This window comes from Ceratotherium simum, chromosome 15, assembly GCF_057802395.1.
Source record: "Ceratotherium simum simum isolate JZ-2026a chromosome 15, ASM5780239v1, whole genome shotgun sequence".
Lineage (NCBI taxonomy): Eukaryota > Metazoa > Chordata > Mammalia > Perissodactyla > Rhinocerotidae > Ceratotherium > Ceratotherium simum.
In genome coordinates, this window is record NC_141914.1 from 37,361,102 (window position 1) to 37,383,241 (window position 22,140).

Below are 22,140 nucleotides of genomic sequence, written 5' to 3' on the forward strand. Positions count from 1 at the left end.
CAAGACAAAAAACAACAAATGTTGGAGAGGTTGTGGAGAAACAGGAACTCTCATTCACTGTTGGTGGAAATGCAAACTGGTGCAGCCACTGTGGAAACAGTATGGAGATTCCTCAAAAAATTAGAAATAGAAATATCTTATGATCTAGCTATCCCACTTCTGGGTCTTTATCCAAAGAACTTGAAATCAACAATCCACAGAGGCTTATGGACCCCTGTGTTCATTGCGGCATCATTCACTATAGCCAAGAAGTGGAAGCAACCCAAGTGTCCCTTGACTGATGATTGGATAAAGAAGATGTGGTATATATATACAATGGAATACTACTCAGCCATAAAAAAGACAAAATTGTTCCATTTGCAACAACGTGGATGGACCTGGATGGTGAAATAAGCCAAAGAGAGAAAGACAAACACTGCATGATTTCACTCACGTGGAATATAAACCAACACATGGAGAGAGAGAACTGTTTGGTGGTTATCAGGGGCAAGGGGATTGGCAGGAGGGACACAAGGGGTGAAGGGAGGTATTTATATGGTGACGGACAAATAATAATGTACAACTAAAATTTCACACTTATAAACTATTAAGACATCAATAAAAAATGGTATCAAGATCTGGAGGGCTGAAGGATGGGTGTAGAAGGGAGAATTTTTCTACTATACCCTTTGGTACATTTTGAACTTTGTACAAAGACTATGTGGTGCTTATTTCTAAAAAATAAATTTGTTTTAAAGAAACCAGTTGAGTGGTAGATAATGTTTTCAGATTTGCTGAGCTCTGCAGAATCACTATGTAAAAATCACTAGGAAGAGCTCCATGTAATATAAACACTTTTCATCCTGATGTCTCACCACACCCTCCCACTCTCTGTCCCCCTGTCTTTGAAGTCTCTTACTATCCTCTTACCTGGATCACTGGAGCTGGAAAGGGCCTTAGACAACTGTCTAGTGATGTTTCCACTAAATCAAGCTGAACACTCCTGCTTTTCCAAGAAATGTGCCATGTCTTAAGTTTCTGTCACCTGCTGCTAAAGCGTGTTACTTTAAAAATATGAATGTGGGCTTTACAGAGCTGTTTAGATCAAAGTTGCAATAACAAGTGGAGTATCACTACAATACTAATTAACCAACATCTGAATTATGGGCCAGAGCTCTGTTTCTGTGTAGTGGAAACGTAAACTTTGATCCAGTGGTTTATGACATCAGTGGAATTCCTTGGAAGCAATTATAGCCTCCTCATGCACAGTCCCATGCCAAGACCTATATCTACCTATAGGAAATGGATGAACTCCTACATAGCTGTGTCATACCATCTAGTCATAGTAAATTTCATGAAATAACATTACATCTTCAAAATCCAGACACCAGAGGTTGTACAAGAGTAACACTGGCAGTAGTAAAGTGTCAACAAAGCTTTCTGCAGTAAGATAGAAAAGGAAAGAAGTGGGATCAATTGTGGCTATAGGGTTGTGTTGTGACGGAAGTCGAGTCACAAACCCAATATTTTGTATTGTAAGCCATCCAGTTAAAAAAATACCATGGGCTCTGTCATCTGACTTATTTATTGGGTTGTTCAACGTTGTGACCCAAACAAAATGTAAGATTTATTGAAATAATTTTTTTTCCAATTGTTTCTATTTGTAGCCTAAAGTCCAAGGCATTTCCTCTTCTTTCTGCTCCTTACCTTCTCTCTGTGACAATTTTGTTTTGCTGCCAAAATGAAGTGAATCTTAGATGAGGAAAGAATCTTGTCTAACTGCCTATCTTCTTGTCTAACTGCCTCATGTCTGAGGCATTAACCAGAGAGGTTAAGCGACTGGCCTGACGTCTGTCTGACGTCTTGTCCGAGGTGGAACCGGGATTCAAACCCTGGTCTCCAGTTCCCAGCTGGGCATGGCTCCCACTCTGCTTCTCTGTTGTGTAATAATGGTAGCCTTTGGTAACAATAAAATGTTTTATTAGGGGTTAGAAAATCCAGGGAGTATATTTAAATTTATATTTTTTCTTACATCACTGTTCCCTAAGAAATCAAGGCCTTTTGCTTTGCTTATAGACATTAGCAAATAAAAGTGTTAGCATTTCCACAAGTATCTCTCCTTGAATATTATAAATTTTGTATTTCCCACCAAGGAACAAAAGTACTCTCCCTTAATTAAGCCCAATAATCAAGTTGCTCTTAATGAAGGAGAAGCATAATCCATTGGTTTGCCAATTGTACTTCTCAGCTTCTGAAATTCTCCTGAAATGGGTCCTGAGTCCACAGGGGATTCTGTATAACTTCAGTCGCCTCTCTCCTGGTTCAGTGCTGGCTCCATGCAATGCCTTCTAGTTAATTGATTACCTGATTGTGACTCATCAGGTGAAGTCAGATTCGTTCACATTTCATAGGAAAACCAGCTCTCCTGGGCACGTCGGGACCAAAGCTGTGAATGAGAGATGCAAGGGGAGTTTGATGGTATTGTGCTTCCATCCAGATATTCCTAATACCCACATATGTTGAGTGCACTGCAGTTTATGGAGAACTTTCTCATAATTCCGTGGGGTTTGGTGAGGGACAAATGAGAGGAGAGGGCAGGAGCTCATCATAATACTAAGGAGACTGGGACCCTGTGAACAGCTGAGTTAAGGGCACCCCCTGAACTCTCTTCCCTCCCTCAATCGTGCTGCTGAGGACCTGGCTCCAAGCAAAGAAAGGAACAGGGTCCTGGAAGTAGGGGGCAACCCTGTGCTGCATCCAGGGAAGGGAAAAGAGATAGGAAAAGGAATTTGAAGCTGTGGTAGCAGGATCTTCTATGGCCACCTGCTGAGCCAGGTAGGTGGTTCACCTTTATGCGAGTCAGATGTTGACTCTTATATGCAACTTCTCATTGATGGGTCCTGCAGAGGCCACCCAGCTAATGCTGCTGGCTTGAGAGGAAGTGATGAAAAGGCAGGAACCAACTGAGACAGATGCTCTGTTTACTGTCTTTGTAAGACGGGGAACTCAGAAGAGAGTGTGAATCAGCAGCTGGAAGGAATTCTGTGTTTAAGTGCCAGAGATGTTAACCCTGTCATGTACGTTCATTCATTCATCAAACTTAGTGACTGCTGTGTATACGTCACCAGGTTAGGAGCCGTGAATGTGTAGGGGTAGGGATAGGGTGTGCATATTCAGGAAGGATACAATTCAGGAATCTTGCGTTTCTCTCAGCCCTACTGGTAAAACTTCTCAGTGCAAAAGTCGAGTCTCCCAAAATTGGTGACAAATCAAATTTGTATATTTGAAGTTATTTCCCTACTAATTTGCCTCATTTCAGAATTGATATTAAGGGATCTTAAGATGAATCCTCATTAAGGTGATGAATCCTTTTTAAAATAAGAATAATTTCCATGCCATCTTTCCCCAGTTCATTCATCTGTTTTTAAACTTGGCCATTTGAAGTTTTAAAAAGTGAATTTTGGGGCCGGCCTTGTGGCATAGTGGTTCAAGTCTGGCATGCTCTGCTTTGGAGGCCTGGGTTCTCGGATTCAAAACCCCGGGCACAGACATATGCGTGTCGTCAAGCCATGCTGTGGTGGTCACCCACATACAAAATAGAGGATTGGCACAGATATTAGCTCAGAGCTAGTCTTCCTCAAGCCAAAAAAAAAAAAAGAGGAAGATTGGCAATAGGTGTTAGCTCAGAGCAATCTTGCTCACCAAAAAAAAAAAAAAAAGGTTAATTTAGTTGTATTCAAATCATGGAATTGGCTCCAAGACCCAATGATTTTCCTTTTCTTTTTCATCAGCACCTTATGAGATACCAAGGGTGTTCACTGACTTATTTTTCTTTGTATGCTGTGAAGTGCTTTTATTTTTTTATTGGTGTTGTGTAAGAGGTTATTTTTCTGCCTCCTCTCCAGTATGATCTTTTTTATTTTCTCCAGAGCACCCCTTCATGTTGCAGAGGAAACTTTCCCAGTGCTGTCACACGCAGAAATACTTGCCCCAACTGGAACTTCCCCATGGCACTTGGAAACAAGGGCTCGTGTGATGCATTGACTAGCTGCAATGACATTATGAGGATATTGTGCAGAAATATAAAAATAGGTGTTTAAAGATATTTGGTTCACTTCTAGCTAAAACCTAAAAATAGGAGCTAGGAAAAGGCAGGGATAGCCTTTTTCCTTGAAGACTTCATTGGATCAAAGGACCAACTCTCAAGTACATAACTATTGTTTTATTGAAATTAAGTAGAGAGTTCTAAAGGTTGCCGAGGTCAGTATTGTCTTTTTGTTTGTTTGTTTGTTTTTTGCTCCCTAGAATGTAAGCAGCGTGAGGACATTTTTGTTTTGTTCACTGCAATACCCAAAACCTAAAACAAGAGCTTGGCACATAATAGGTGCTTAGTGAATGTTTGTAAAATGAATTTGGAAAGTTTTTATTTCAATCTTAGAAATCATCCTATTTTCCAAAATCAGATAAAATGTCCAATATTTAACCTCCAGTCCAAACATTATGAGTGGTTTGGATTGTTCACACCACCCCAGCCCTGAGCATGAGTGAGATGTTACTCTTGTGTGGGATGGAGGGTGAAAACTATTTGATTAGCATGGCAAGGGCACCAAGTTCCTTTATGAGGAAGGAGTATGTGATTTGGCTGGCCCTCTCCTGCCTCCCTCTGCTTATTGGGATTTAGGGCTCTATTAAGAGATGAGTTTAATTTTCCTTAATCATCATCATGACTGTAATGAATAAGATCAAAGTCTTTTATAACCACTGGGACTAGTTCCTTCTTTTCAGAAGTAAAATGCTGTTGGCTTATTACTCATTCCCAGGCATGGAGGACTCACAGCTTCTGGCTTGAGTTTTTGTGTTAATTGTGAAACTGTTTCTTCAGTCAATCAAGGCATGCCGTTGTACTTCTTGTGTTAAGAACACCACCTCTATATGAGTCATTACATCCAATCACAGGAAATGTATGCAGTGGCTACTGTGTCAGGAAATGTCTCCCCATCCGTTTTCCAGTCAGCAGCCTATTGCCTTGAGCTGATGAGCATAAACTGGAGTGAAAGAAATTGGCTTGATTGAAGACCAGTCAGTGTCTCCAGTAAGCACCTGTTCTTCTTGTGGTCGGAAGACAGAATAGGGGATGGAGTGGGCTAGGAAACAGAAGCCAGCTGTAGTCCACGAATGCTCCTGGTGAATTTGCTGATTGCGGAGCACCTGCTCTGTTCCAGTTGCTGCTTGGACTGAGGAGGGAAAAAAATGAAAAAGACAGAAGTAGGAAGGAAGGAAGGAAAGGGACAGGTTTGAGTGCCCTTTGGAGAACTAAAGAGAACAATTATTCGAAAATGAAGAGATGCTGAAAGGATGGCACAGGTGTTGGTGACGGGGCCGGCCATGTGGCTCCCTTTGCCCTTACAAAGATGGTTTTGTATTTAACATGTGCCACACAAGGCAAACATTTACATACTCAGATTATAACTTGTGCTGCATTGTGTTTATATATGTTTTTCATCTGGGCTCAAATTACGATGTGTAAATATTTGTTTGTACCCTGGTTAGTCTTAATTACAGGTAAGGAGTTGAGGGCCTTATAAGGGTGGCTAATCACTTCTCTAGAAACACAATTTGGTTTTGTTAACTGGGATCTTCACGGCAGAATAAAAGCATTAGAGAAAATGCTTTCGGTTCTTACTTGGTTTAGATCTTAAAAAATTGGAAGCTGGCATGCAGATTTTTGGCTCGCAAAGACTCAGCCCTGCCTCTCAAAATCTCACCTTCCTGAATCTAAATGCGTGTTCGTACTCACGCACACACGAATGTCCTGGCCTTCTGAGGACTTTGTCTGCCTGTCTGGGATTCACTCCACCCTTCTCCATTCAGCAATCCGTATTTTGGGGAGGGTTCTCAAACTTCATCTTGCCCCATGGGGCTCCGCACAGCCCTGGTTGGAGCCAGTGATAATAAGCAAAACTGGTAAGCAGGTGATTTCTCACATACCCAGTCCCTTGCAGGTGTGGACAGCTGCTAGCCATGGGCCAGGAGAGCCTGACTGTTAACCAGGAGTGAACTCACCCTATGAAGGAGTTTACTCGTTATTAATACCTTTATTACCCTCTCTAAAGGGCATTTATATTTAAGTAAGTTCTTGTGAGGCGCAAAGAGTGGGCCCCTATGGTGAAGTATCTAAAATAACCCTTCCTGGAGGAGATGTTTTTGGTCAGAGTCTACAATGAGGTTGACAGTGAGAGGGAAAAGCTAGAAATCTATTCCTAAGACCCATTTTCCTAGTATTTGCCTGAGGGGGCACATCTTGTCCAAGATTCATTGAACTGAAATATATACATGAAATGTAAAAATTTTGTTATTTTGGTGAATTGACAGTGCCAGAGTAACATTTTAAGAGCCAACTTTTAAACTTATAGACTGCAAGTCAAAAATATCAGAGCCTAGCTGTGAGACTCAGACAAGGAACTCATCAACTCCTCAGTTTACTTATCTGAAAAATGGGGATAACAATGCCTACTTTATGCGGGAATGTGGTAAAGCTTGAATGAGATGCTTAGCATTCATTAATGGAAGTAGTAGTGGTGGTTTGGGGAAAGATTCCTGCTAAAAACACTGTGATGAACGTTTTGAGTATACCTCTGAAACTTTATTAGACTTCCTCAAATAAAATAACTTGAGGGATGGGGAAGAGAGAGAGTTCAATGAGGCCAATAGAGAAGTTCTGGTAAAACTAGAGCTGAAACTGTATTTCCTTCTCTCTTATGTCACAAAACAAGTTAAGGAGGGGGTTGGTGGATGGGAAAGATGATATCTGTAGGGAATTGTACACAAGTCTTGATAAGAGTGGTCACAGTTTTTCCATGTCAGGGTTTTTTGTTTTTGTTTTATTTTAATTTCCTTAAATAGTCTTTGACAAAGAAAAATACTGTCTTTTTCCCAAATAATTATTTAGATTTTTAGCTTTCTTTCACTTCAAATAGTTCTACTGTTTACCACTATTCCAGTAAAAGGAGCCCCTTGGCTAAAAACTGAATATGAATCAAAAAGAAAATTTTAGGTATTGGCTTCCTTTTTAAAGAGTTAAAATATTGAATCTCTGAGAAATCTGGTTATCTATTTCTCTAGAACAGTGTATGGTGGTTTCAAGCTATAGTCAAACATACTGATTCATTTTAATAGATGATTTTAACTTTCCTCTTACACCTCTTTCCAAAGATTTGTAGAATCCTGCAGTTGGAATGAAACTTAATGGTCATTTAATGCAAATTCTACCCACCATACCCCCAATAGGGAAATTCCTTCACCGTCTTGCCCACGACATAGCAGTCTGACTTATCTTCTCATGAACCTCTGATCATCATCTAATTATCCTATTGGCTTTTCTCTTTTCCCCTTCTGCTGCTTTCAACAATTAAGAAACCCTGATGTTTTCCTCAAAAAGGAAATCTGTAATTGTGTTAGCAACTTCTTAAAAAATCAAGGCCTTTTTATGAACTAGTAAACTCTTTGAGAAGGGGTGGAGGGTAAATAAATGAGCTACAAAGTCTCAGACTATTGCTTATTATATTCACTGATTTCTTTTCTGTTCCAATCAAGCAATGAACTTTCATGAGCTCCTGTCCCTGAATGCTCAGGAAGCATGAGTACGTGAGGGCCACTGGGGATTTATGGTTTTGTGGACATAAGTTTATACAAAAAGGAAAGTTACTGGGATTATAACTGTAATTCTCCTGGCTCAAAACCCTTTGCAGTGGGTCACCACAATAATATCTGATTTAATCCTTTTGTGATTTGGCCCAGACTACTGCTAATATTCACAGGAACTTTACTTTGATCACATATTTTTTTCTCTCTAAAAAACCCCCAAACCTCTTTTTGTTCATTTTTCAACAATTTTTATGTTGAAGGCATTTATTTTTCTAAAAACTGTTGTAATACATTTATTTTAGATTCCATAGAGGCAGAGGCAATTGTTCTTAATAATTTTGTAACAAAGAAAGTGACTAAGTAATTTGTTTTATTGACTCTTAATCATTCTCTGTGCCCTGCCTCTGTGCGTGTGCGTGTGTGTGTGTGTGTGTGTGTGTGAGAGAGAGAGAGAGAGACAGAGACAAAGACAGATAGAGACAGAGGAGGGGGCGGGGACTTTAAGGGACAGTTGGGTAGAGAGTTGGACTGGGCTATCACCAGTGATTCATTTGCTTCCCCAAGCAGCCCTAGATCCTACTTCAATTTAGCACAGAATGTCTCTTGTACACAATGTCCAGCAGTTTTAAGGGGAACTTTCACAACTAATGAGGAATAGGAAACAGATAAAGTGCCTCAAATACATACTAATGAGTGCACAGGGTGCCGTGGAATCTGATTACAGCACTAGAGGTGGTGGGGCTGAGAGCTCTGGTGGGTTCAGTCTTGGTCCTTGGAGTCTGTTAGCACACCAGCTTCTCTTTGCACATAATGCACATTCCATGGTGCTCTGATTTCCCTCCAAGATGAGGACCCTGTGTCATCCGATGGAGCTCAGAATTGCTGTGCACACCGATGGGACCCAGTGGGGTAGAATCCCTCATTGAACCCCAAAGGACTCTCTCACAGGACCCTCTTTGCTGCCTCTGCTGCCTCACTTCCCCACAGTTTACCTGGGGAATCCTCCCATCCTTAGCTGGCGTAATTTTCAAATGGAACCTGAGATCCTATGAGCTCAGTTCTCACAATTTGTTAACTTTGTTCTCTACTCAAGCCTCCAGCAAGATCAAGGCTTGGCTTAGAGTTCCCAGGGTGGCTGATCAGACTTGTGACTAGGTGACCATATGCCTGAAAACTATGGCATTATCCTCCTCACTTGCAAGCAGGTGTTTTACGTTTTTTTAAAATACAGGTGAAATAGTTCTTCAGAATCACAGATTCCTTGACATTTAAATATCATTTTATTTCCCCAGATGATTGCCCACTTATTTTAAGCAACAAATTCTACCACACAAAATAATTTCTGCCAGGCCCTCCCTTGAAATTCATAACAATGGACATCTAGTTTTATCTGAAATTCATTCAGTTGGAACCTTCTATTTCCTCTGAGCATCTACAGTACAAAGATAATAATATATTCATAAAAAGTACCCTGAGTTACTTTTATGTTGAAAAGCCTTAGGAACCATCAACTAAATGAGAGTTAGATGAGCTGGGGTTAATTAAGTATATTTTGTTTTGTCGTTCTCAAAGGTTTGATAGTCTACACATGTATACTATATCACCAATTAACCAGAATACACAATCGGTCAAAGTAGCCAGTTCCCCAGCCAAGCAAGATGGCTGTTGGGCTATGTTATCCTTTTCTTGGTCGTGTGGAGCCTGGGCTTGCCCTTTCCCACCCAAAATACTAGCTTACCTGAATATGAGAGTGGGAAATTTTGAGTTCCTAAATCCCACAGCCACAGGGAAAGAGTCTGTGTATCTGTATTAAAGGGCACCCTCTGCTTGACTACAGGTCTTATTCTGCTTTTGGTTAAAATGAAAAAGAAAAAAAATCAAAACCATGCTCTGTACTGCCCTCTTATTCTTGTTGTTGAGGTCGACTGGGAGTGTTGAAGGCTCCGACCCCGCACGCGTATCAACTACAGGTGTAACGCATTATTTTTGGTGAAGGGGATAAGTGCACAAAGTTTGAACAGTTTGCTGGGGCAAGAGTGTTTAAAGATAGAGATGGGGAAGGGGGCAGTAACAGGGTCATGAAAGGGAATTTGGACATGGTGACATTCAAAGAAGGGAGAAGTGACCAGTCATATTTGTGTGTTTACAGAGTCACTGGCGGCCAAGTGTGGGATGGATGGGAGAGGAGGGAGACTGGAGTGGGATGGCAGACCAGCCGGGAGACTGTGGTAATAGTTCTGTGGCCGTAAGGATGAGCAATGCCATTTACGGATATTTAGAAAAGCTTGATTTCTTTTTTAAAGTAAAGGGACTGTGAAATTATTTAAAAAAAAATTTTTTTTATAGCCAATTTCTTTCCTAAGTTACTGTGTAAGTTTGGCTTGTTTTAAAGCAGGGCACACTTTTATGGATTTCAAAGGGAAAAAGGTCCATATTTCTTGTTCGAGACTGAGCCAAACACTGGGTTTCTTTTCTAAAGGAAAGAAGAAAAAGAACTCCCCCTTCCCTCTCTTCTTGACCACCTGGCAAAGGAGAAAAGGGCAGTTTGCCTTCCTGGGTGGGGTCAGGGTCCACATCGCAAATAGAACACAGGCAGCGATAGGAGTGCTTTTCCCAGCCCCTGGGCTTCCACATTCTCCTTTTCTACTATGCACTTGGCCCCATGCTCGACAGGAGACTAGTAAACAAGGAGCCTGTCCTTGAGGAAGTCACTGTCTAGCAGGACGGACAGTGCTGACAGATAAATAATTATACCAAAGAGTGAGCTGTTATAAAAGCTAAAGAGTGCAGAAGAAACAATTCTGCCTGGAGATGCCCTGGAAATGTCTGTAGGTACGAGCTGGGTTTTGGAGAGCATGTGGAAGTCCCTCCCAGGGGAAAGGGGACAGGCATCCTGGGTTCTGTGACAAGAAGGCATGGAGTCCACATGATGCTGTGGGAGTTCGCAGATCTCAGAGATCCTGATCACTCCTGATCCTGAAAGAGATCTCTCAGGATATTCTCCTAAATGACCTGACTGAGCTCCAGTTTAATTGGCTCTACTGTAGTGATCTCCATTTCCCTTTTTTAGTTCTTGGTTCTTTTTCCTCCTTTCCATCCTGATCTAAGATTAGAGATGCTACATACACACTAGCTTTTTAGAGATGATTTCTCTTAGAATCCTGCTTAACAAACATTCTAGTAACTGAACTGATTGCCTCATGTGCATTCTTTACATGACGTATTACAGGGAAACATTGTTTTAGACCCATTTAGTTAGGATTTGGGATCATCTGGACTGGGCAGAATTTGCCTTCTTGTGCACTATGAACAAAGGGGTTCAGCAAATAAATTAATGCTCTATTAAATAAGAGTTCAAGAAGAGTACCTAACGTAATTATGGAAAGAGTGAGGTGTTGGTTTTTTTTTCATCTTCTTTTTCTTTTTTTTGCTTAGCAGGTTCCAATATACTTAAAAAAATAAATCTTGTATATTCATTAAAGCATCCCTAGTAGGAGTTTTAATTGTTAATTTTTAAAGCAAGTAAGGTAAGACACGAATACATTCTCATTTTTAAAAAAAGCAAACAAGATAGAAGTAGCTAAAATAAAAAGTGCATGTCCCTTTTCACCAACCAAATCTGTTTGTTGCTACTTTTTTCTATGCATTTACACATATACACATTTAATAACATGTAGTTTTGGGGCCGGCCTGATGGTGTAGCAGTTAAGTGTGCGCGCTCAGCTGCGGCGGCCCGGGGTTCACAGGTTCAGATCCCGGGTGTGCACTGACGCACTGCTTGTTAAGCCATGCTATGGCAGCGTCCCATATAAAGTGGAGGAAGATGGGCACGGATGTTAGCCCAGGGCCAGTATTCCTCAGCAAAAAGAGGAGGATTGGCATGCATGTTAGCTCAGGGCTGATCTTTCTCACACAAAAAAAGAAAAAACATGTAGTTTTGTGCTCTTAAAAAACACTATCAACCTAATGTGTAATTAACTTTCTTCTTGTAACAGCATGCCTTGGAGAGTGTCCTATGACTGTGCACATATGTCTCCTTCACCCTTTTTAACTGCTGTATGATGTTCCTTATTATGACTATACTGTGATTTACTTGATTCATCTCCCTGTTGGTGGATATTTAGATTGTTTGCAATCTTTGTCATTACAAACAATGCTACAGTATCTGTCTTTATTCAAATCTTTGTGTTCATGTGTGAATTTCTTCCAATAGGATTTCTACCAGTAAATTCTTGGTTAGCAGTTGGGGTCAATGTTTATACTTGGAGATAACAAAAATATTTTTCTTTAGAAATATTCAATTTTCTTGCAAATTCTGATGCCTTTTCTATAAATAGTTAGGCTTGTGACATCCTCTGTGGAGCATTCCGTGTAGCCACTGTATGGGATGGTGTCAGCAGTTTTGTTATGAACTCTTGCCAAAGGCAGTGTCAGGAAAGAGCCTGCATAGCAGAGAGGTAGAAATTAGTCTTTGGTTCTTTTTCCTCCTTCCTACCCTGATACAAGATTAGAGGTTCTGCAGACTGGCTTGTATAGTCATTTAAGGAGCCCTGGTAAAGCATGAATGCATTCTCATTTTTCAAAAATAAGATGAGAGAAATAGTGTATGGGATCTAGTGGGGGGGGGGCTTTATCCAATAAGGACACTGGAGCCCTCATTTACTTCATTGTTTGTTTACCTGTTTCCTCTACCTGTGTACCTCTCTCTCTGTCTCTTTTTTTTTTCTCTCTGCGTGAATTGTAGCATTTCTTTTTGGGGCTGTTGCCCAGAGTAAAGCCATGGAGAAACGTGTGGCTGTGGATAGCAGCTCTTTGGTGCCTCTCAGACGAGAAGGAAAGAACAAGTAATGGGGGTATGCTTTGGCTATCACGTCCCTTCCCCTGCAACCCCCCATAGTGGATATTATTGGGATTTCTATGTCAAGCTCTTCTATTAAAATGACCTCTCTAATATTTAAATGCTGATTTGTGTTTTCTTTCCAGAATCTGATGTTCTCAAAAGACAGAAAAATTCTTAGCCTTGTATTTCTATTCTTTTTTCTATCTAATTTTAATGCTTAAGTAAAAACAAGAAACAATCTAAATCACTCCAAGTTATCAGACAAAGTTATCTTGGAAAAACAGAAAAATCCTCTGAATAAAATGGCAGAAGAAGGCCCAAATATCCATCAATAGGGAATGGGTTAAATGCACCTCGGGCAACCAGGTAGTATAAAATAGAGTGAGGACACTCTCTATCTACCAACATAGGAAGATCTCCAGGATATTACTGTTAGGCGAAAAATACAAGATGCAGTGAGTGTGTGGAAAATATGAATATTTCTGAAAGAGAAGGAAAAAATAAGAATTTATATTTGTATTTGCTATTATTTGCATAAAGAAACTGAAAGCAACTAGTGTTTATTTCTGGTAAGGAAGAGGGTGGGTGGGAGTAAGACTTTTCATAGTATACCTTTTTATAGTGTTCTGATTTTTGAATTATGACTGTATTACCTATTCAGAATTAAAAATAATTTTCTAAAAGGAAGTTTTGTGTTGTTAGACAAGGAACAAACTAAATCTGATCTTGTTTAAGCCTGCTGTATATGTGACTTTACCTATCATGTTTGAACCTAGGTACCTTTTGGGGGAGGGTCAGTTGCAGGACCATATATTTTGAGGAGGAAAGGGACAATTCTGTAATGAAAACCTGTATGGCAATTTATTTATTTAGTTTTTGTGAGGAAGATCAGCCCTGAGCTAACATGTGCCAATCCTCCTCTTTTTGTTGAGGAGGACTGGCCCTGGGCTAACATCTGTGCCCATCTTCCTCCACTTTATATGGGACGCCGCCACAGCATGGCTTGACAAGCAGTGCGTCGGTGCCGGCCCGAGATCCAAACAGGCAAACCCTGGACCGCCGCAGCGGAGCGCGTGCACTTAACCGCTGGCACCACCGGGCCGGCCCCATGTATGACACTTTAAATTCTAACTAGCAGGAAATCGAAAAGGCAAATCTGCGTTTAAACCATTCCTTTAGCTGTTTGGACTTTTGGGATTTGTTCTTTATTTTTTCCCCAACGTAATTGAAAACCTTAAAACATGATGCTTCTGATTCACCGTCACAGTCTCTTGCTGATGCCTTGGTGAACACAGTGAGAAAGTTAACTCAAACTATGGTCTGAAGCCTGTTTTTATTAGTTGCTGAAGTTGTGTCCTGGAGAGTGTTACAGTCTGTACTTTTATTTTTACAGGAGCAGGAAAATTCAGATTCGAAATATCCCTCCTCACCTGCAGTGGGAGGTAGGTAATGTCACTTCTGTGTTTACTCTCTTCCTGCTTTCTTTCCTCATTTTACTTTTTAATGGGTTAATAAGACATTTTCTCCCTTTTTTAGTTCCCTTTCACATTTATGAGTTAGAGGTCCTCAGACTTGAGAGGTCCACAAAGCCTCTGGGTCCTGTCTCTTCCTTTTTCACTACCCTATGTGCATGATCTGTCCTGAGTTTGGGGTCGTATTTGTCCCTTTCATTGTGTAGGATGTGCACTTTGATCTCTCTTATTCTGTCTTAAGCACCAAGCACCAACGAACAAACTGAAACAAATGTTTACTTGGCTTGTAATTTTTATCTCATGATTTTGTAAAAGATTTTTACCTTTCCAAATTATGATTTTGAAAAAAGTAAAATCACTGGAAAACTAATAAAAATAGAAAGTTCTTTGAGCAGGTTTTTGTTTATTTTAAATTAGTTGCCATGAGTAATAGTTAAGATATACTTTCAGAGTTGTAAAACTTCTTATAAGATTCGCTACCTTAAAATAAGATAGAATATGAGGAGTGGCCTTATTGCATTATTTAAAAACAAACTGCCCCATATTCGCCAACCCAAACAAAATCAAAATAGCCTTAAAGGACACGGAATGTTTTGTCTAACTTTTTGTTACTTTAAAAAAAACACTTTTTATTATGAAAAATTTCAAACTTATACATCCCATTGCTTTGTAAAATTCGGAGATCCCTAAAGGAAAACTGAAGGAAGAATGGTTAAATCTTCCAAGAAGAACTGATCCTTGCACTTTATTCTGCTTCTCATTTCAAAAGCAGTAAGTGGCTTCCAACCATCATGATGAATGTGATTGTTAATGTTAGTAAGACTCCGAAATTCTGCTGTGTCACCTCAGTGAACAGATTACTTAGGAGCCAATAAGCAAATGAAAGTCCAACATATGTATTTAGTTCTGGTTTTTTTTTTTTTGGAGGGGGGAGGAAGATTGGCCCTGAGCTGACATCTGCCAATCCTCCTCTTTTTTTTTTCTTTTTTTTTTTTTTTTTTTTGTTGAGGAAGACTGGCCCTGGGCTAACATCCATGCCCAACTTCCTCCACTTCATATGGCACGCTGCCACAGCATGGCTTGACAAGTGGTGCGTCAGTGCACGATCCGGGCCGGCGAACCCTGGGCTGCCGCGGTGGAGCACACGCACTTAACCGCTTGCGCCACCGGGCCAGCCCCTAGTTCTAACTGTTTTTATGGAAGACCTGAAGTTCTAATATTGAAGTTTTCTTTTTCAGGTGTTAGATGGACTTTTGGCTCAGTATGGAACAGTGGAGAATGTGGAACAAGGTAATAAGTGAGGAAATTAGCCTACTGAATTTTGAGAGGGATATTATCTGTTTTTTTCTTATAGGCTGGGTCAAATCCCAGGAGAAATAGGAAGGTCATATTTCTTTGAAGCAAGCTTCCTAGAATGTATGTTTACATATCTATGTGTGAGGGATGTCTATATATATCTATATACTTTATTCTTCAGGGAATGATTTTCAGGCTATTTTTCTTCTACTCTGTAATGTGCTCAAGCACTGGACAAACGCTGTCAAGCTGGGGTAAGCTTAATTCACTTGGAAGTAATTAACTTTACACTATGACAACTTTCCTCTTCCTGGCTAAGAACAACAGATCCCCAGTGTCTTGGACTGAGTGTTTCTCAAGGAGTAGGACTCCTACACCAGAATCCACTGGATGCTTGTGAAAATGCAGATTCCTGGGGCTCACCACAGACAGACCTACAAGTAAGACTCTTTAGGGGAAGAGTTCATGAATCTGTATTTTAAACAAGCACTCCCAAGTGATTTTTGTGTATACTCATTTGAGAGTCTCTGTCTTAGGAACAGTGTTGTAAATGCCCAGAAAATACATATTCTTCTTCCTGCCACCCTCATTTTTATCTTATAAAATGTGAAAGGCAATGATTTTAAAAAGAAAAGTAAAGGTACCTGAAGCTGAGATCTTATTTAGCTCTTTAAGAGTCCCGGAAAAATAGATTCTAAGCTCCTGATATGACAGGCAGTAACATGTGATAAAAGGTTCTTTTTGCATTGGCCTAGAAAGCAGAATGTGAATTTTCTTAGTGTGAGCCCTTGTAAAAGTCACTTACCTTGACTGACTTAGTTTCCACATCTATAAAATGGGGAGGATAATTTTACCCTCCTTCTATCACTGAATAGTTGTGGTACCCAAAGAGAACTTGTACAAATATTTGTAGACAATGAAGTCATACATAATCTCAAGGGATTGTTAAGGGTCACTTAGGAAAAATCATAGAGAACCCATTTTTTCATATGCAAGTTGTTCTGTCTGCCAGTATAATTATATAATAGTTTTAAAGCAGTAATTGTTCAGTTGTTCTCCACTCCATGAATACTGAAAATATTGTTATTCAGTTTCATGCTGCTGACTGCCCGTGCCCCAAGGTGAAGGAAAAGAGCTCAGAAAGAAGACATGATTTACAAGGATTCTATTTCTCAGTTCTTGTTATTTCCCTCAACATGGAAAAGAAGATATTCTAATAAGGATTGGATGTAGTAGGCAAGATGGCCTTAAAGACATGAACCTGTAAAAGCTACTGGCTAAGACCATGTTATAAGCTCAGGACAATGCCACGCTAGGAAGAAATATTCCAAGTCCCTGGGGCAGTTTACAGCTCCTGGGGCACCTGTGCCCTGGAGAACACCCAGTTTCCAGCTGACTCACAACTACAAGAGAGAGGTCTTGGGCTTTTGTTTTGTTCTGTTTCATAGGTGATCCCTGATTCAGCAGGAAAACATTTTCGCTAGAGTTTTAAGAAACTTTATAGAGGTATCATATCCCATGAATGAAATGTATTCTTTGAATGGAGCTCAGTTCTTCCTAGAATCATAGAACTGTCTGATTTCTTGTAGACAAACTTCTTTTTTTTTTTAAAGATTTTATTTATTTATTTATTTTTTCCCCCAAAGCCCCAGTAGATAGTCGTATGTCATAGCTGCACATCCTTCTAGTTGCTGTATGTGGGACTCAGCCCCAGGATGGACGGAGAAGTGGTGCCTCGGCGCGCGCCCGGGATCCGAACCCGGGCCGCCAGCATCGGAGCGCGCGCACTTAACCACCAAGCCACGGGGCCGGCCCTGTAGACAAACTTCTTTGAAGAACAGAGAGTATGACCCAGAAGTGAGAACAAAATCTGAGATTCCTAGTGGTTAGCTTTATCCAGGAGGTTCAAACCCAGCCTTTTCTCCCTTTCTGGGAGTCTGCAGCCTCATCTGTAGCACTAGAAAGCAGCAAATGTGAAACCTCTGTAACATTGTATGTGTCAGCACTGAGAGAGGAAGGCTAGGGGCTACTCATTCCCCTGTTTTGCACCGCGAGGTCTTCTCTGGGTGTGGATTAGAGAGCAATCATCACTTGCAAAGGCCAGGGCTGGGCTCAGCGTTTATTACATGTAAACCTCGGTAGCAGTTTGTTCCTAAGGATTGTACATCCTCTCCCTGTAAAGGCTACAGCTACTTTGAAGTTATTGGATAAACAGTGTTTTTAACAGTGATCTTTAACCTTTTTGAGAATCTTATGGAAATTATAAACCAGAAAAATTCATATTTCCACAAATTTGAATCTTTGGAGGGGGAGTTTATAGAATTCCTGAAGCTCGAGCATGGATCCAAAATTAAGAATCCCTACACTATAGGGTTTTATTATTACTTTGAAAAGCAACTTTATCATGGTTTTCTTGAATTATCCTTAACTTAATGTTGTTATTACATCTCCCAGTAGCTTAAATGTTTTAAAGGGAGTATTTGGTTTAGTCATGTCTACTTGTTTTGGGAAAACCAATATTTCTGGTTTAAGTTTACTGGCTTGGATTGAGAAAGTTTTATCTTGCCTTTTGAATTTATTTTTAACTTCTGACTTTGGAGAAGAAGCAAGCGATTATGAACCAAGATAAGCCAACTCATAAGAGTGATCCTGTATTAGCCACTCTTAGAGTTTACATGTTCTCTCTGTCAGCCAAGTGAGTTGGAATTGTCAGCTTTCTTTATTTATTGTACACAGTTACTAGATTTAACTCACACAGTCAAGGAGTTCAGTCAAAGGGAGACAAAAATAGTAATAGTTCAACCTTATCAATGAATGAAGAATTAAAATTACAATATATATCCAATTATTTAAAAATATATGCAAATCATAACAATTAAAACTCATACCTTAGTAAGTGGTACAATAAATTGATACAAACTTCTAGGAAAGTAATCTCAAAATATGCATTAAAAAGCATTATGCTCCTCTACTGAATAATTTTTCTTTTATGATTTTATCCTAAAAAACTAATTCAGAAGAACACAAATCAAATGATATTTGCAGCAAAAGTGATTGTTGGCAACACTATTTAGAATAGCAAATCCTGAGGCCGGCCCCGTGGCTTAGCGGTTAAGTGCGCGTGCTCCGCTGCTGGCGGCCCGGGTTTGGATCCCAGGCGCGCACCGACGCACCGCTTCTCCAGCCGTGTTGAGGCCGCGTCCCACGTACAGCAACTAGAAGGATGTGCAACTATGACAGACAACTATCTACTGGGGCTTTGGGGGAAAAATAAATAAATAAAATCTTAAAAAAAAAAAAAAAAAAGGAATAGCAAATCCTGGGAACAACCCATTTGTCAACAGTTGAGGAACGGTTAGGCAAAAATCATGGCACATTTACTTACTGCAATTTTACGTAGGTATTAAAAATGAAAAATACAAAGAAAGTGTACAGTTACACATGCAAAAGTCTTGATAAAATAAGTGAAAATATAGCTTTGAGTTGTATATAGAATTGATTACAAATGTGTATATACAATTGATTATACATTACTATGAATGCACCTGAATAAAGGTAGAGATTCAAATAACTCTAGAGTTAGGGCGATGAGTTTTTTTTGTGCATTTTTCTCTAGAGTAAGTCTGTTTACATTGAGCCAGAGGTCGACAACAGTTTTTTTCTATGACAGTGTAGTTTTTTGCTTCTTTCCTAGTCAACACAGACACAGAAACTGCCGTTGTCAACGTCACATATGCAACAAGAGAAGAAGCAAAAACGTAAGTGGATTTGGGCTTATTTCGTTTTAAATTTAGGGGAGGCTTGTCTTTGAATTCTGCTGAGTCCTGTGTTTAGAAACCTTTTATGGAAAGATGCAAGTCTTTGACATGCCAGTGGACCTCCAGGGCATGTCTATTTGTTAATTATACAGAGACTTTATCTTGAAAAATGTTGGGCCTTGGCATCAAAACCCAAGGTGGGGACTGTGTCTTGACATGGTTAGGAATAGAGGGCACCAGCTCTGTGACACTGTGTCTCTAGACTCTGCTTTGCCAACCCCTGGGAGCCACTTTTACCTGGAGCTTCCTCCATACACCACAAGGAAGAAGCACAAGCCTGTTTCTATCCACACTCACTGAATGGATGCTGAAACATCAATTTCTCCTCTTTATAGTATTAAAGGGGGATCCCCCTCAGTGAGAATTGTCTGGAAGTAGTTAATCAAAGAGCACCTGGCTTGGGTTCTTTTTCCTACTCCCATTTACTTTCTAGTCCCCATTCATGACTATATGGCTTTAGTGATGGTTAATTTTGAGCTTGGCTATTAATGGACATTGATTGACTTTTTTAAAAAAACAACAGCAACAACCAAAAAAGTTCCTTTTTGTAGGAGGTCCTTGAAGTAAATAGAATTAGGGTCACCTATGATCATGCTTTATGGATGTGGTATAACCTTGGTTATACATCCCAGCATTATAGTTTTATTTCTTTTTCAAGGTTTCAACGTACATGAAGACATATTTAACCTGTTCTCATACTGCTAGTTTTCAAAAAGTTAATTTTGCATTGAAAAAGGCAATAGTTCATTTGCTGTTGACATTTGCACGCATATGTAAGCAGGATAGATACCAACAGCTCACCTTCACAGTTCTTGTCCAGCTGCTGCTTAGGTAGGGCCCCGTCCATGATGTTACTTTGTTGCTTTTATTGAATTCAGAAGGTGCTGCTTTGTATTAAATTCACAAACCCTACACATTAGCCTAGGAGAATAGGGTTGATGTTTCCTTTTTTTTTTTTTTTGTGAGGAAGATTAGCCCTGAGCGAACATCCATGCTAATCCTCCTCTTTTTGCTGAGGAAGACCGGCTCTGAGCTAACATCTATTGCCAATCCTCCTTTTTTTTTTTTCTCCGAAGCCCTAGTAGATAGTTGTACATCATAGTTGCACATCCTTCTAGTTGCTGTATGTGGGACGCAGCCTCAGCATGGCCGGAGAAGTGGTGCGTCGGTGCGCGCCCGGGATCTGAACCCGGGCTGCCAGTAGCGGAGTGCGTGCACTTAACCACTAAGCCACGGGGCCAGCCCAGGGTTGATGTTTTCAAGTGCTGCCAAAAACATGTGAAAAAATTGTTCCACTTCATGTATAATTTTTAAAATGCAATAGTGGAATATCATTTATTCCCATTCAAATTGATAAATCTATTAAAATAATAATACTCTGTGCTTTTGAGGATTCAAGGAAACAAATGCTCTCTTAACTGCTATGGGATAGTAAATGTTGAAACCTTTCCAGAAGGACACTGGGCAATACTTAATAATGTTAGAATTCTGCATACTCTCTGACCCAGCAATTCCATTAGGAATTTGTCCTGTGTGCAAAGTTGTAGTTGCAAAGATGTCCATGGCAACTCTATATGCAATATGTAGTAAAAGATTGGACATAATATATCTATCTAACAGTAGAGAATCATGGGGCTGGCCCGGTGGTGTAGTGGGTAAGTTCGTGCACTCCACTTTGGCGGCCCAGGGTTCACCGGTTTGGATCCTGGGCACTGACCTACACACTGCTCATCAAGCTGTGCTGAGGTGGCACCCCACGCAGAACAACAAAAAGGATGTACAACTATGATATACGACTGTCTACTGGGGGCTTTGGGGAAAAAAAAAAAGGAAAAAAGGAGGAAAATTGGCAACAGACAGTAGCTCAGGGCCAATCTTTCTCAAAAAAAAAAATTAACCTCTAATTAAAAAAAAAAAAAAGAGAGAATCATGTAAAAACTAGGTAAATCAACACAATGTTAAATAACCAGTAAAAACTAAATTGCAAAATATTTAATGACTTGGAAAAATGTTGAGAGTATTAACTATTTTTTGAAGGTTATAAAGTAGTATGAATAGTATTAGTCCATTTTTATAAATATAATACACTTATATTTAGGAAAAACAAAGATGTAGGATGGACTAAAATTTTTTTTCTTATTTTCCTTATCTATTTCTGAATTTTTAATAACTATGAATTATGGGCCAGCCCCATGGCTTAGTGGTTAAGTGCACTCGCTCGGCTGCTGGCGGCCCGGGTTCGGATCCTGGGCGCGCACCGACACACCGCTTCTCCGGCCATGCTGAGGCCGTGTCTCACATACAGCAACTAGAAGGATGGGCAACTATGACATACAACTATCTACTGGGGCTTTGGGGGAAAAAATAAATAAATAAAAATTAAAAACAATAATAATAACTATGAATTATGATTAAAATGAGAAAGAAATGAGTCATAATTTTATACCAGTATTTACAAAGAGTGTTTGAAGAAGAGGATACAGCCTTGGGTGGTGAAAAAAAGCAGAATGCAAAACTGCATATCAATCTGACCAGGCCTATACATTGTGATGACTTGTTTAATTGTTAACCACGAGCTCTGAGGGAGCAGAGATGGCGTCTTGCTCACCGCTGTATCCTCAGTGCCCAGCACAGCGCCCACATAGGCAGCTGGTAAACAAGACTGAATGAACCAGTCCACTGACCCGGAGGGTCCTCTCTGACATTGTTCTCTAGCAAAGCTCACAAAGCTTGCTTGCCCTTGCTGCATTTCAGAGCCATCGAGAAGCTAAGCGGGCATCAGTTTGAGAACTACTCCTTCAAGATTTCCTACATCCCGGATGAAGAGGTGAGCTCCCCTTCGCCCCCTCAGCGAGCCCAGCGTGGGGACCACTCTTCCCGGGAGCAAGGCCATGCCCCTGGGGGCTCTTCTCAGGCCAGACAGATTGATTTCCCGCTGCGGATCCTGGTCCCCACCCAGTTTGTTGGTGCCATCATCGGAAAGGAGGGCTTGACCATAAAGAACATCACTAAGCAGACCCAGTCCCGGTACGTGCCTCCGGGGCTTCCTTTGCTTCCTTCTGAGGGGTCCCCTGAGTGCTGGTGGGTCCCA

At 40.4% G+C, this 22,140-nt stretch overlaps 1 protein-coding gene across 3 annotated transcripts in view; it reads left to right on the forward strand.

The window, feature by feature from the left end:
• Positions 1-22,140, forward strand: part of IGF2BP2 (insulin like growth factor 2 mRNA binding protein 2) — a 151,714-nt gene that overhangs the window by 92,108 nt on the left and 37,466 nt on the right. For all 3 annotated transcript variants that reach the window (XM_087439896.1, XM_004424617.3, XM_004424618.3), the window contains exons 3-6: positions 13,857-13,905; positions 15,174-15,225; positions 18,926-18,989; positions 21,804-22,076. In XM_087439896.1, the coding sequence (XP_087296022.1) occupies positions 13,857-13,905; positions 15,174-15,225; positions 18,926-18,989; positions 21,804-22,076 (438 nt within the window). The remainder of the gene's footprint in view (positions 1-13,856; positions 13,906-15,173; positions 15,226-18,925; positions 18,990-21,803; positions 22,077-22,140) is intronic.